This window comes from Mya arenaria, chromosome 8, assembly GCF_026914265.1.
Source record: "Mya arenaria isolate MELC-2E11 chromosome 8, ASM2691426v1".
Lineage (NCBI taxonomy): Eukaryota > Metazoa > Mollusca > Bivalvia > Myida > Myidae > Mya > Mya arenaria.
Window position 1 is genome coordinate 23757511 of NC_069129.1, and position 14865 is coordinate 23772375.

The 14865-nt window shown below is 33.9% G+C and overlaps 1 protein-coding gene across 8 annotated transcripts in view; it reads left to right on the forward strand.

The window, feature by feature from the left end:
* LOC128242243 (capping protein, Arp2/3 and myosin-I linker protein 3-like) overlaps positions 1–14865 on the forward strand; it is an 83157-nt gene that overhangs the window by 61911 nt on the left and 6381 nt on the right. For 5 of the 8 annotated variants that reach the window (XM_052959330.1, XM_052959332.1, XM_052959336.1 and 2 more), the window contains 7 exons: positions 2865–2943; positions 3514–4150; positions 5123–5373; positions 7285–7588; positions 8529–8621; positions 12352–12693; positions 13224–13406. In XM_052959330.1, the coding sequence (XP_052815290.1) occupies positions 2865–2943; positions 3514–4150; positions 5123–5373; positions 7285–7588; positions 8529–8621; positions 12352–12693; positions 13224–13406 (1889 nt within the window). Of the gene's footprint in view, positions 1–2864; positions 2944–3513; positions 4151–5122; positions 5374–7284; positions 7589–8528; positions 8622–9002; positions 9024–12351; positions 12694–13223; positions 13407–14865 lie in introns of all 8 variants that reach the window. The other 3 variants (XM_052959333.1, XM_052959334.1, XM_052959335.1) reach the window with 3 other exon arrangements.

Below are 14865 nucleotides of genomic sequence, written 5' to 3' on the forward strand. Positions count from 1 at the left end.
TTTAAAATTTCTTGGCACAAATGTAAGTCGTGAGAAGTTGGCATGTCACTTGCAAGTCCAATATCTGTAGGTCAAAGGTCAAGGTCACAATCAATGTTTGAGCTGAAACTTGGTCATGCATAGGGTGATTTTAAAACTACAGAAAGTTAAAGGGCACACTCAGGGGATAATTATTTGTCAGATTTTCTTAATTTTTGTTTGTTTGACTTTGCTAAAATGCATAGCCTTCAGTTTTCCTCAAATAAGTTTCAATGTCAAAGAAAACATTTTAAGAAAACTATATGATTTTTAGAGTTGGCATTTCATTGAGCAATTTCTCGTTTTTAAAAGTAGTATATGAATGTAAATTTTGATCTAGCATGCTTTAGGATAGTGCTATGGTAAAGGATTTGGATTTTAAGTGTATATTCAAATTTTGAATCTTTTTAAAGTTGAAGTTAAATTAATTCTCTTCTTGTAATAAAATATTATTTGCACTGTTTTATGATGATAACAATGTGCTCATTTTTCTTTAACCTGCATGCTTTACCAATCACATTTTGACTGATATAATTATTGTGGCTTATACTGTATTTGTCCAATAAACCTCTTTTTCTGTCTTATATGAATAAAAGTTAACATTTTTTGTTATGATATTAGTTTAATGTAGCCTATATAAATTCCATAGTCAAAGTTCATAGTCAGGAGGTGGGTTTTAGAATATATATATATATATATATCTATATAGTCAGTGTGTTGATATACTGTTAAGTTGTTTACAGCACCAGTTTTACAAGTTACCATTCAGGTAAAATACATAATCTGGCAAAATGCTCATGTTAAAGATCCCTTTCTCCCTTGCACATCAGTCTATAATGCAGAAATGTGATTTGTCCTCGGATTCCTGGATTTCCTTTGACCAGATCAATCAAGGGACCATAAAATAGAAAAATAAATAATACTTACTGGTCGCTCTTGGTTGTTACTTTATTTGATGTAAGTATTGAAACTTCAGTTTGCTTCAAGATTGATGCCAGGAGAGCCCACAAAAGGGCTTCTAAAAAGCCAGTTTTGCTTCTGAGGATATAAAACAGCCCCCAGAACACCTCCCCAAAATCGCCCTTCAGTAGATGAACCCTATCGTTTTTGATGTGACTTATAGGTTAAAGGTCACAGTAACAGTCTTATGATTTTTTTGTCTGTACAATAACTTAGAAACCATTGACCTTGGTCATGAATTGGTCATTGAGGGACATGAATGGTCAGAGGTAGGTTTCCCTTGACCAATAGTTGACCTACATCAATCTTGTTGACAGAAAGTCAAAGGAAAAGGTCATAATGAACAAGCATATGAAGACTTTGTCTGCATTATAATTTGAAGACGTTCAAGGACCATGAAACCTCAATATTAGGTTGCCTTTTACCAGAAAATGACCCCTGATTGATTTTGAAGTCAGTAGGTTAAAGGTCAAGGTCACAGTCAACATTCTTATGCATAACTCGAAAACAGTTTGACCTATGTGACCAAACTTCATTGGTAGGTTGCCCATGACAAGAAGTTGACTCCTAAAGTTTTAAGGTCAGAAGGTCAAAGATTAGGACCCTGGTCAACAGGCTTATGAAAAACTTGTCCACAAAATCATTTGACATCATTTTGACATAATTCCATGATACGTTAGTGGCAGGTTGCCATTGACCAAAAAATTACTCCTATTGATTTTGAGGTCAGTAGGTCAATTTTTCTAATTGTTACATTCAAATACATCTAAATCTTGGTGAAAAAGGTGATGCTTTGACTGAGAGTTGTAAGTGAGTTCCTTTTGGTTTATGCAATGCTCCAACTACATTTCATTGGTTTATGGCAGTGTGTTGTCTTATTTTTGCCCAGAAGTTGACCACTGTAGTGGATATGATTAGATTAGATATCACCTGGCTATCAGTCTGACAATGCCAAAGTGGGATATTTGTCACATTCCTGTGACAGCTTTTGGTTTGACTTAATTCTCATACACAACCATATAATGATAATATTGCATAATGTTTGTAGGATCAATTGTTTCCTTCCTTTTATAAGTTTAGATGCTTACCAAACATTGTATGATCTTATACTAATCTAATCTTATCTTAAATATACAGTGCATAATATGTGAAAGGGCACTGTTGACAGCATTGAAACCCCTATTTTTTTTATTCACAAGGATAACACAATTGTATGCCTATTTAAATGAAATGCCTAATATAACTGTAACGCGATATTTTCATCTCATTAACATTTTCCACTTATCCAATAAAAGGCTAATTCTGTTCAATACTGTAATGTATAAATCAACTTTATTGATATCTAATCCTGGCTTATTGAGTGATTTTGTTTTGGGCTTGTCTGTTCTTCATAGAAAAAAGTGGAGATATTATGGCTGTTTTGGTGTCATCAGATTTGGCCTAAACTCATAAATCATTCAAGATATTGAAATGAAACTTGGTACATATGTTGCCAATGACAATTTTCATATGTATAGGCACATACCACTGACTTTAAAAATTGTACAGTTATGCTCATTTTTTGCCTAAAAAACCCAAAAATGACAAGCATTTGGTGTTTGCTCTGCGGCGCTCTTGTTTATATAAACAGGGTCGAAAATATCAATGTCAGACTATAAAGTCCAAGTGCAATTTTTCCCCAGTCTTTACCAATAACATAAACATCAAATTAGCCTGGATAAGGTAGAGTCACCAATGCATGGTCCCAAGAATATTTCATAAATCCCCCTTTATCAGATTAGTCCAATGTTTGAACGTGATGTAAGTATCCCTTCTGACTTAAGAAGGGAAAGTATTGTTTCTGACTAAAGTACTGTTTTACTATTTTCCCTCTGTAACTATTCCAGTAGCGGTGGATTCTCCCTCTTTGGCAAGAAGACGCCTCCCAAACCTTCGCCCACCAGCAAAAGGGTCTCAGATGTCAAGGTCAGTTTCATATGAACTATGTTCTTCATAGGACTTACTGTATATAGTTGAATTCTTTCATGTTTTGTAGAGTCATACTCTACAGACTCTTATGTTATAAAACCAGTTTAAAAGTTGTAATCTGAAGTTTAAAAAAGCGACCAACTGTTTATAAAAGAATAGAGTGTTTCATCTTGCAAAAAACATTGTTACTGATTGAAATTGAAACATACAATATTTAACGTTGTCTGTAGAGGTGTCCTGTTGATGAATTCATGTTAACAAAAAAAGAAGCTTTTAACAAAGAGAGTTAAACTAGCTATGGTTGATTACTTATGTTGATGCGAGGCACAAAACATGGCAATAATGAAAACATCACTTTTTGCCTCCACAAGATTAATTTTTGGTGATGACATTACATATGCAAAACTGAGTATGTGACTGGACTGTTGTTTTGTTGTTTTTCAAAGAAGTTCATAAGCTGTATTAGTTTTTAACAATTGTTGAAAACTTGTAACCAACATAAAATCACAGAGAGTCCTTTTAAGTGAAAACCAATGCTCCCTGTAACATTTTTTATTTGCTTTACAGGAAACGGAAGAAGATGAAGAAGACTTTGTGCCTTCGAAGGAAAGAAAACCAAGCTCCGGGGATACATCTTCCCAGAACTCCAACCAGAACAATGGTTCTGAGTCTGGATCAATTAAGGGAAGTCTTGAAAGGAAATTTGATAAGTCTGCCCAAAAATTGTCAGGGTCTTCTCTTGAGCGTGGCTCATCCCCGAGAGTTTCATCGGAACGGGGACAGAAATCTTCAGGGATTGCTCTAGAAAGGAGCCAATCACCAAGAGTTTCTTTTGGAAAGGGACAGAAAGGACCAAATAACTCAGAAGAAACGCCTGAAGAAGCTAAGAATGATGAAAAGAAGACTAAAAGTGATAGCGAAGATTCCGATGCAGAACATGAAAATGGTGAGTCACAAAAAGTGGTTGGTTTAAAGAAAAGTGATTCCACTAGCAGCAGTGGGTCAGAAAAGGTTGCGAAAAAGCCTTTAAAAGTGCCTATGAAGTTGAAATCAGTTGAAAAACCAGTGGAGAAGGAGGTGGAAAGTGACATTGATGAGACGGAAGAAGCAAAAACTGAGGAAAAGGAAGAAAAAGAAGCTGCCACTACTGTGAAAGATGACAAGGAGAAAGTTGATGATAAAACTGAAGAGGAAAAGAAGGAAGGTGAGAATTACGTACTTTCTGGTATAAAATTATATGGAACTTGTTTATATATATATATTTTTTTCATCGAGGGTGATTGTTGTGTGGTATTTGTGTCCATCCCTTACCATGGAGGTCCTAATGGTTTTATCTCTGTGATGGTTTATACCCAGAAAACAGACTTCAACAAATGGATAATTTTAGAGCAAGGTATAGGTGTATGCACTTCACCCATGAGACTATGGGTTCAAGCCCCACAAGGAGCTTTGCCTCTCCAAATGGACACCTGGGGCCATGCTAACAAACAGTCTTAATTCTAAATCTAGACAAAGAAAGGCACTCTTATTAAATAACATAGAATCATCTTTTTTCCATTCGTGGTGCTGGTACTTATTTTTACCCAGGAAATGGACCCTAGAATATCATATTAATATCTTACATATGAAGCTTAGTCTCCAGTTTTTTGTAAACTAATAATTGTTTGTCTCAGTTTCAGATCCTAATATATTTCATCGAGTGAGCCCCAAAAGCTATATTTCACGAGTGGTGTAAGCTAAGAGTGAAATATTTGCTTTTGGTGTTCACGAGGTGAAATATATTGCTATCTTACTCTAAGAGTTAAACGTCATTTAATTACACATCTAAAAAAACGCGCGAATTTGTATGTGCACGTAACGTCTTTTCGGAAAGGACGTTGTTGAAATTGTGTCCCAGTCCAGTGTGCGGGCTGATGTTTGATTTGGAACTAGCCGGCTAAAATTTTAAAGCAGTGAAAAAATATCAATTTGATATTTTTTACTGTTTGAAAACAGCGAAATATCATTTTTATTTCACTGATATATCTCTATAAACCACAGGAATGCATATAATTAATTATGTTACAGATTGAGTACTGTTTTTTACTCAGGACCCAGACCAAAGAGTTTTTTATTCTATCTTAAAGCTAAAGGCTCAATTGTGCTTTTTCTAAACAACTATACATATGTATTTTAGAGCCAAGTCCTAAACCGCCAAAAGCTGAAGAAGGGAAACCTGAGGAAAAGGAAGTGAAACCTGAGGAAAAGGAAGGGAAACCTGAGGAAAAGGAAGGGAAACCTGAGGAAAAGGAAGAAAAGCCAAAGGAAGAGGAAGCCCCTAAGCCAGAGCCCGTAAAACCCCGTAAACCTGGAGGCCCGGGCGCAATCGGGTTTGGAGGAAATATTCTTGCCCAGCTGAAGGAGAAACAAGAGAAAAGGATCTCCATGGTGGGTTTTTGGTATTGGCTTGTTGGTTTGTTGGTTTTTGTTTTTATGTAAAAAGAAGAAAAATAGTTGATATATTGTCTTAAGTGTTTGTTTCTATGTCATCATAGGCGATATCAGCCGAACTGAGAGAAACAAGAAAATAGGTGCACTTCTGTGTGATTTTAAAAAGATAAATAAACCTTTTTAAAGGTTTATTTAAAAATCAGTCGAGGTATTGTTTTAGTTCTGGTGTCATTGTCAGGAGCATTGTTGTTGATAGCAGCAGAATCATGCAAAAACTTTAATGTTCAGAATAAACTCCAAAAACATTCAACAAATTCACATAAAACTTGTTACACATATTACCAGTGCTAATACTGATATGCGTTTTGATGCCCATACCTCAGGGCTGAAAAAAAATCCAACTGTGCTTTATTTTTTTTAACAGTATTTTTCATGGGACTGCAATGTGCTTGTTTAAAAAATATATCATAAGAAGTCTTGGTATAAATATCTTCATGAGTAATAAAGCTGTGACATTATTCAGAAAACTTTAATATTTGCCTCATCTTTGAATATTTGCCTCATCTTTGAAATATTTTAAGATAATGGGCAAAACACAGAATGATTTATAAGTTGCATGTTCAATGTTTATGTTTAATTATTTTGTAAAGATTAAACTGACGTTGATATTCAAGTTATGTTATGTTTTCATGCTCTTGTTCTTGAATGGAAGCCTTAAAGGAGTACAATTATTACAACGTAGGTTAATGGAGAAAAACTTTTTTTTTAATTTAAATGCATTATCATGTTTAACTCATTTGACTTAAATGATTAGAACAAAAAAAAATGCATATGATTTATGTACAGTTAAATATATAAGCTATGTTCAGGTGCTTTTATTACTGGGGAATTTGTAGATAAGTAGCTATTAATTAAGAAAACTCATTTACAAAGGCTTATCTTCCATGGCCGAGAGAGTAAGATAGGTTCATTCTGAACCGAGCGTAGGGTGTTTTGCGCAAACGAGGTTTACCGAAAATACTCTGCGCTAGGGTCAGGATGAACCTATCTTACACGAGCGGCTATGGTAGATGCTTTTTCTCCCACCTAAATTAAACAAAATTAAGCAAAAAATGTATTTTTTGCTGGAACTCTTTTGTGCTTAGTGGAAATAATTGCGTATGGATATGCAATAATTCGCCGTTGTCATGGATATGCGCGCAGTGATTCAGATTATGTTAATAGTCAAATCGGTCTTTAAATAGTTTTATGGAGAGTGAAGCATTATTTCTTGAAAGGTGCATGAAAACTGTTTCATGGTGACATTTGAAGCGAGAAATAATCAGTTAGCATTCTAAATATTGCCACAAGACAAGGTTTCCATGTTGCTACAGATGACAGTCTTCAACAAGGGAGGTAATTACAATGTGGTGACCATTAAAAAGGAGTTCCATACAGGCATTTTATCTTCGCCCGAGGGCAAGATAAGAATTTCTAGCATGGTTAAAATATTGGATCTATTTATCTGAGGTGGGAGAAATAATATTCTTTTATCTGTACCTATCTCTTATGTTTTTTGTTTTGTTTTGTTTTGATCACCAAAGTCAAATGAGTTAAACATGATAATGTATTAATAAAAAAAAAATTTTTTTGCATCAACCTAAATTGTGCGCATGTATTTACTTAAATCCAAAAGTTGACAATGTTATAAGGACACAATAATAGATGATGTTAGGTCATTTTAGCATTTTGAATTGGTAGTTTTTGTCCTCAGGCTTTGTAATTTGTGAAATAAAACTTGTGGTGGTTATTCCAAAGGGGATAATGTCAATTTTTTTACCCTATATGTAACTGATTTACAATAGATACTATATATATATATATATATATATATGTAAATAATGACAAATTTACATTCTTTATCTACAGGCTCCGAAGCAGCCAGTTGTTACGGATAAATCGAAAAACCCGGTTGTTGAGGAAAAACCCTTACCCTTTGGGCTTCCAAAGCTGCGTCCAGTCTCGGGGGCAAAAGATAGTGACGGGGGACCCACTAAAAAAGAGACTAAGTCCACAGATAGTGTAAAATCTTCTGGGTCCAAAAGTGAGACTGAAGAACAAAAACCTGCCGTAAAAGACTCAGGAATCGCTGATGGGGAGAAGCCGTCTGAAAAACTAAAGAAAAACTTCTTCAAAGAAAGCAAGGATAAGCCATCAGTCGTGCCAAGACCTGGTGAGAATTGTTTTACAGTCCATGATCTGCGCAAAAAAGTAATCAAATATTTGACCATGTATCATGTCCGAGTGTTTTCTTTGTTTATGTCCGTTTACTATTTTTCATAACCAATTGGCAGAGCTCTTAATATGATGCATTTAATAGCTTGGAGAAGAATTACAATGCTATTAACTTATATTTTGGCTATTTATTAAAGGGACTAGACACCAGATGATACAACTGCAAGAAAAAAATGAATATTTTAAAAAAAACTAACATAAAATTGATATTGTTTTGTACAGTGCATTAAATCTTATTTACTGATGTATCACATTGCTTACAACACCTACCTTGATAAGTTTTTGTGTATTTTTCTAATTGAAGTACATGCCAATTAATTATAAAATAGCAACTGTATATGTATCTGTAGAAATCACGTAACTTTAACATGCTAAATATACACATTCTAAATTTGGAAACCATTATGGGCTACTTTTAAACAGGCCAACTCACCTGAAATAGCACCAAAATTTTCTTTTAATCATGTAAAGTGATGCATTATCGGCCTCATACAAACTCGTATTGACAATTCTAGGCTTGTTTTGAGGATATACTGTATTTGCCCATTTAGGAACCATCTGGTGTCTAGTCCCTTTAACATTTTCCTTGACAACAAAGTACAAACAGTCACTTTACCCATTACTCTTGAATGATTGCTTTTCAAGGTCATGTAAAATTTCTATTACTCAGGTTGTGGGTGCTGTAAATTTTACTTTTCCTTGTAATTTATTTAGCTAACCATGCTAATGATAATTGTCTAAAATGGGCAAAAAATAAAAGGACACAAAATGCAACATAAAAAAGAACCTTGCAAAAATTAAAACAGGCTACAACAACAAGTAAACATCAATAGATATTCTCCCTCAATCAGTATTAATCAAAGATTTCCCTTATTCAGGTTTCTCAGGCAGACCACCACCCCCAATGAAGCCCAAACCACCCGGTGGCAAGCCGACACCGGCCCCACGACGGAGCACAGCGGATGACCAAGGTATGTTTGTCATTGTCCTGGCAATTCTTTCTACATTCAGAAACAAAGGCTTTTTGTACTTATGCAAATGAGGTAATATCTCATTCAAAAGGCATGCACAGTGCAAGACAGTTGTAACTCCGATTTTTTCATATTTGACTGTTTTATGTTGTCTCCTCAATTTATTACTTATCTTATGAATATGCCCTAAAAATGCATCTTATATTAAGCATGAAAATGCTATGGAAGGAAAATAATGTCAACTTGAAAAATATGTCAAGGTTAAAAAGACTTTAATATATATAAAGTTTCCATGGAAAATTCATGATTTTTTTTTTTATTATCAAAATTAATGATGAGTACAAATTATCTGATTTAGCATAATGTTGTTGTTGTTCATAGCAGGATTCAGACATTCATATGGTAAGATCATTGGTTTAGGCAAGCTACCTGCAATAAATTCTTTGTTTCCCCTCCACCTTTATCTAATTTTTAAACATGAATAATTTCCAAAGAAAAAAAAAGTTAAAAATATATTAGTGATGTTCAGGCGCAATAATAAGGTGATAGCTTTGAAGTCATAAATAGTGGGGCCATGCAAAGACTTGGACCTTGGCCATAGCTAAAACAACTTAAAATGTTCACATGAAACTTGGCACACATGTTGATAAAGACTATGAACACATGTGTAATATGACCTCTATAAAGTCTTAAAACAACTAAGAATGTTCTCATGAAACTTGCCACACATGTTGATAAAGACTATGAACACATGTGTTACATGATGTATATAAAGTCTTAAAACAACTAAGAATGTTCTCATGAAACTTGGCCCAAATGTTGCTTAAGACTATGAACACATGTGTTACATGACATATATAAAGTCTTAAAACAACTCAGAATGTTCACATGGAACTTGGCACAGATGTTGCTAAAGACTATGAACACATGTGTTACATGATGTATATAAAGTCTTAAAACAACTAAGAATGTTCACATGGAACTTGGCACAGATGTTGCTAAAGACTATGAACACATGTGTAACATGACATATATAAAGTCTTAAAACAACTCAGAATGTTCACATGGAACTTGGCACAAATGTTGCTTAAGACTATGAACACATGTGTTACATGACATATATAAAGTCTTAAAACAACTCAGAATGTTCTCATGAAACTTGGCACAAATGTTGCTAAAGACTATGAACACATGTGTTACATGACATATGTAAAGTCTTAAAACAACTCAGAATGTTCACATGGAACTTGGCACAAATGTTGCTAAAGTCTATGAACACATGTGTAACATGACATATATAAAGTCTTAAAACAACTCATAATGTTCACATGGAACTTGGCACAAATGTTGCTAAAGACTATGAACACATGTGTAACATGACATATATAAAGTCTTAAAACAACTCAGAATGTTCACATGGAACTTGGCACAAATGTTGCTAAAGACTATGAACACATGTGTTACATGACATATATAAAGTCTTAAAACAACTCAGAATGTTCACATGGAACTTGGCACAAATGTTGCTAAAGACTATGAACACATGTGTAATATGACCTATATAGATATAAACTCTAAAAACAACTTCACATGTTCTCATGAAACTGTGCACACATTTTGCTAAACACTATGAACATATGTGTTACATGACCTATATAGATATAAGCTCTTCAAACAACTTAAACTGTTTTCATGAAACTTGGCACAGATGTTGCTTACTATGAACACAATAGTTGTAAATTAAAAGCCCTTTAAGGTAAGCCATCCATCTTTGATACAACAAATGCTTCTGAAAGTTACAACATATTAAGTTTGAATATCTTTTAAGTTTTCACTAAGAGCTTTTTTTTTGGTATAGGCATTACGTTAATTAAGAAACAAATTAATAAAATTGTTGTATAAGCATAGTAAAATTTCGTTTAATCAATGTAAATTTAACATTAAAATGTTGATGTTATTATAATGCACTAACACCCCTTTACATCCTAATGATGAATAGATTACCTTAAATCAATTTGATAAAAAAATATCAGTGTCATAATCTTGTTTAATTTTGTTTCAATAAATCAAAAAAGAAAGACATGTCCAAGAAAAAATGTTTGAGCTGAACTCTATTTACAAGTCAGTTGTGAGAGGGGAAATAAAGTTTGATCATTATTAGTAGCCTGGTAGCATGACTTATGATTTTGTTAAATGTTTTCTGACCAATCCTGAGTTTCATGCATGACTTTAATTTGCATTGTGACTTTTTTCTTGTAGTTGATATATATCAGTGTCTATTCCAAGGAAGCATTCATGGGCTCTGGGCTGAAGTTTAAAAACATATTCATTGTAAACTATGCTGTCATTTTGCATTAGTGAAAACAGATCTCATTTAAACATGACTTGTGTTTGCACACGTTGACAGCCTGTTTTAGCCTTGATTGTGATGTTTTAATCTTCTTTTTTTTCCTTTTTTTATAATTTTATAACCTTCAGTTCATACAACCTTTGTTAGTTGACGTGTCTATTTTCTTAATGAAATAGTTTGACACAACCATTCTTTGGTCTTCCTCACTGACATTCCGAATGAGATATTCGAAATAACCCAGAAACCACGCAATCTAATCAGTCAAACTAGTTATACTAATAATTTGAAATTGATTTTTTTTTACAATGATTGCAAAAAAAGTTTCCTTATTGTAAGTCACTTGTCATGGGCACAATGGTAAATGAGAGTGTGGTCTAATTGTTTAATAGAGTTCCTCGATTGTCCGGCTTGGTGACAACAAACTATAAACCAAACTGACAATGTGCTAAGGCGGGGAATGAAAACTTGGTCACCTTGACACAAACATTTACAATGACATTACTCATTTTTGCAACTAGTTAAATCGTTGAATAGACTTTTTATGAAGTAATGCGCCTTGATAAACTGAGGTAAATAGACCAGGCCCCTGATAAACTGAGAAAAATAGACCAGGCCCCTGATAAACTGAGAAAAATAGACCAGGCCCCTGATAAACTGAGAAAAATAGACCAGGCCCCTGATAAACTGAGAAAAAAAGACCAGGCCCCTGATAAACCTAGAAAAATAGACCAGGCCCCTGATAAACCTAGAAAAATAGACCAGGCCCCAAGTTTACAAAAATACTTAGGCCAAATGTTGATATCAGTCCAAAGTCATTTTACCACAAAGAATCAAATGTTATTGAAAATTATTTAATATGTATTTACACATGTTAATACCGCATTCTATCATTAAATATGTTGATAAAAACCTTTGGTCTTGATTCCAAGGGGAAAATTTTCTACAATGAAAAAAGGTACTGGAATACAAATCATTGCCTTATAATTACTCAAGTATAATTTTTGCTCTAGAATGTTAAGTTTTCTTTGTAATATTTTCAAAATCTTTTTATAAACACATTCTATGAGAAAATACATTTTTTAAAAAGTATAAAAACTTTAAAGATTTTTAATCCTGCTATGCTTTTATGTAGTAAAATGAGTTGAGATTGAGATTTGACTTGAGTATTTTTGTGATATCGGTGCCAGCACTGGTATAAGTAGGATGTTAAACATAGTTGATAAACTTTATACTTTGTTTGCATTTCTAGTCTGTTGCCTAATTTGTGTTTGGTTTCTATTGTATGATGCATGTCTAATTGCTCTTGGCTAAACAAAGTTGTTCTTGGTTAATATGATTTGATGCATGCTTATCTTTTGTTGTTCTCATTTTGATATTAAGATGAGCCAGTTAAAGAGCCCAAAAAAATGGAACAGAATAGTAAAAAACCAGAAGCCAAAAAGGTTGAAAGTGGAGTGGTGTATGACTCAGCAACTTTGAAAAAGTCGGTCCGAGAAAAGATGTCCATGTTTTCTTCATCTGGCGACGGTGATGAAAATGAGGCTAAAAATAACAGCTTACTTACTGGGTCGTATAAGGAAGAACACAGTCGCAAGGGTATCTCGTCACCCTCTTTGAGTGGTAAAAGTGGTTCATTGCCAAGAGATACAAAGCCTTTTGACGTTACAAAGTCTCAGATGCATGACAAATCGTCACATAATGATGCGACACCTGGATCTGAAGGTTGATTGTCTTTAAAACTTGTAAAATCTATTTAATACTTGCAGTTTAAAATGATTTATTTTCTCAATAGACGCATTATAATGTTGTCTGTGCGTAATCTAGTGGCGAAAAACGTTCCATCTACTTCCTTATTTAATTTCACTTAGAACCTTTCTGCTTTCATCCACAATTATTAGGCTGAGCTTATCATATACAGTATGTGTCTTTTTGTTGTCTTTAGAAATGTTTGATAGTTCATATATAATTTCTCTGTCATTCTTAAATGTGCATGAGTGTGTTATTTGAATACACTTTCAAATATTCTATAGCATGATTGTCAGCACTTTGTGTACGAGATACATGTATATTATTTTTAACTTTCAATGGATGGAATTGTGATAATTATTTCTTTTTAAAACATTTTTAAGACAACTTGAAACAAATCACTCATTGGGTTGATGCTGTTCTGTGATTTTTCTTTCTCAGCACGTTTTGAACGCAGACAAAAGTCTCTCGGACAAATATTAATATATTCATTTTTTTATCCATAGCTGGGGATACTGCTTTCAAGAGAGAACACAATTCAAATGACATGACTGACAGTGGTATTGTGTATGACTCTGAGACGCTTGCTCGCCCATCGGTCAAGGACGCTGCTGCAGTGTTTGGACAAGCTGATAAATCAGAGAAATCGTCGTCACTTTCACGAAAGGCAAAACCATCTGACATGAAAGGTTTGGCTAAATACTAGTTGCTCTTAAGCATTTTGACATGGTAGAGAAGATAATTATAGTGATAATCATGACAATGATTAACTTCTTATATTCTGATTTGTCGCTATTTATAGCCATGAGCTCATCCCATATTGAACCCTGTCAATGAGACAATTACAAATGCCTCAGAATAATATTTAGTAGGTTGAAATACTATGCATATTAATAATAGAGTAATCGCTGGATATGCATATTAATAAATAATAAAAAGTAAGATAACATACTTAGTCTTATCCTTGGAGTCGTTTTTATTTTATGAAAAATGCGCAAAATACATGATAAATAAATTATACCAGCGTGTCCAGTATTCAGATATGATGGGGCTGAATATCAAGATCATCATTCTAAGACTTCAGGGGTGGAGAGTCTTAGTTGGACTCTTTTTATAAGACAACATTGGGTCTACAAACATCCAAAACAAAAGGGTTTGTAAGCAGGGCTTCAAAGAACCGGCAATTTGCCGGTCTAGACAGTGAGTGGACCGATTTTGACCAAGCCAGACCGATTTCAGTTTCAAAAAGTGTCGAAAAAATTGGTCCGATTTTTTTTATTTTTTTTTATATCGTTCCAAAATGACTAAGTCTGTAAAAATTGTAATACACAAACATTCTTGGGTCATTCACACGTTCAAAATTACCCCCAATAAAAGTGTCCTAGTTACCATCAGACCATGCGAAAAGCTGCTTTTTCTGCTACGCTGAACACTCGATATCTGTTAATAAGCAGATGCTTGCAATCGATCCAATCACGTGTAATGGTAGGTCGCAGAAGACACAATTAAACAAATCATGTGCTTACAGCTATCCTGATTAAGACGTGTTAAAATCGTTCCATATTTTCACATTGCAATCGGCTTTGTCGTCGATCATGTACATGATACATCCGTTTGTTGATTACCAAACTGTAAATTTAAATTGTAATAAAAGCATTGCTGGTTAAAATTCCAAATAAATTAACCTTGTCCTAATTAGGATATCAACAGCGACACGCTTGATTAACTACAGAGTCTGAAAGCTGAGTGGGCGGCAAGCAAATACGTCATTTTAATACACTGTAATGAAAAATTTCGAAGTTGGTTGTCGATATCAAACTTATAGCTAGAAGCCCCGATTATAAATCTAGATTATGATTATTCATCAGTTGTATGTTGACCAACTGAAGTAGCATTAAGAAAATAAATCATAATACTGTTTTACTTTTTGTCGTCTGACCGCTTCCCGCCGGCCACAGTTAAATATGATAGCAGCGTTTCTTGTTAGAAGCTCCACAGAACTCAATGAGAATCTCATTTGAAATTAAGTTTGTATAAATTACTATCTAATTCGGCTATGATGGTTCTAAAGCCCTCTTACGAATTACCGCATCCAAAATTAAAATTGACAGAACACACATCGCGAAAATGTGTGACATTTTTATATAA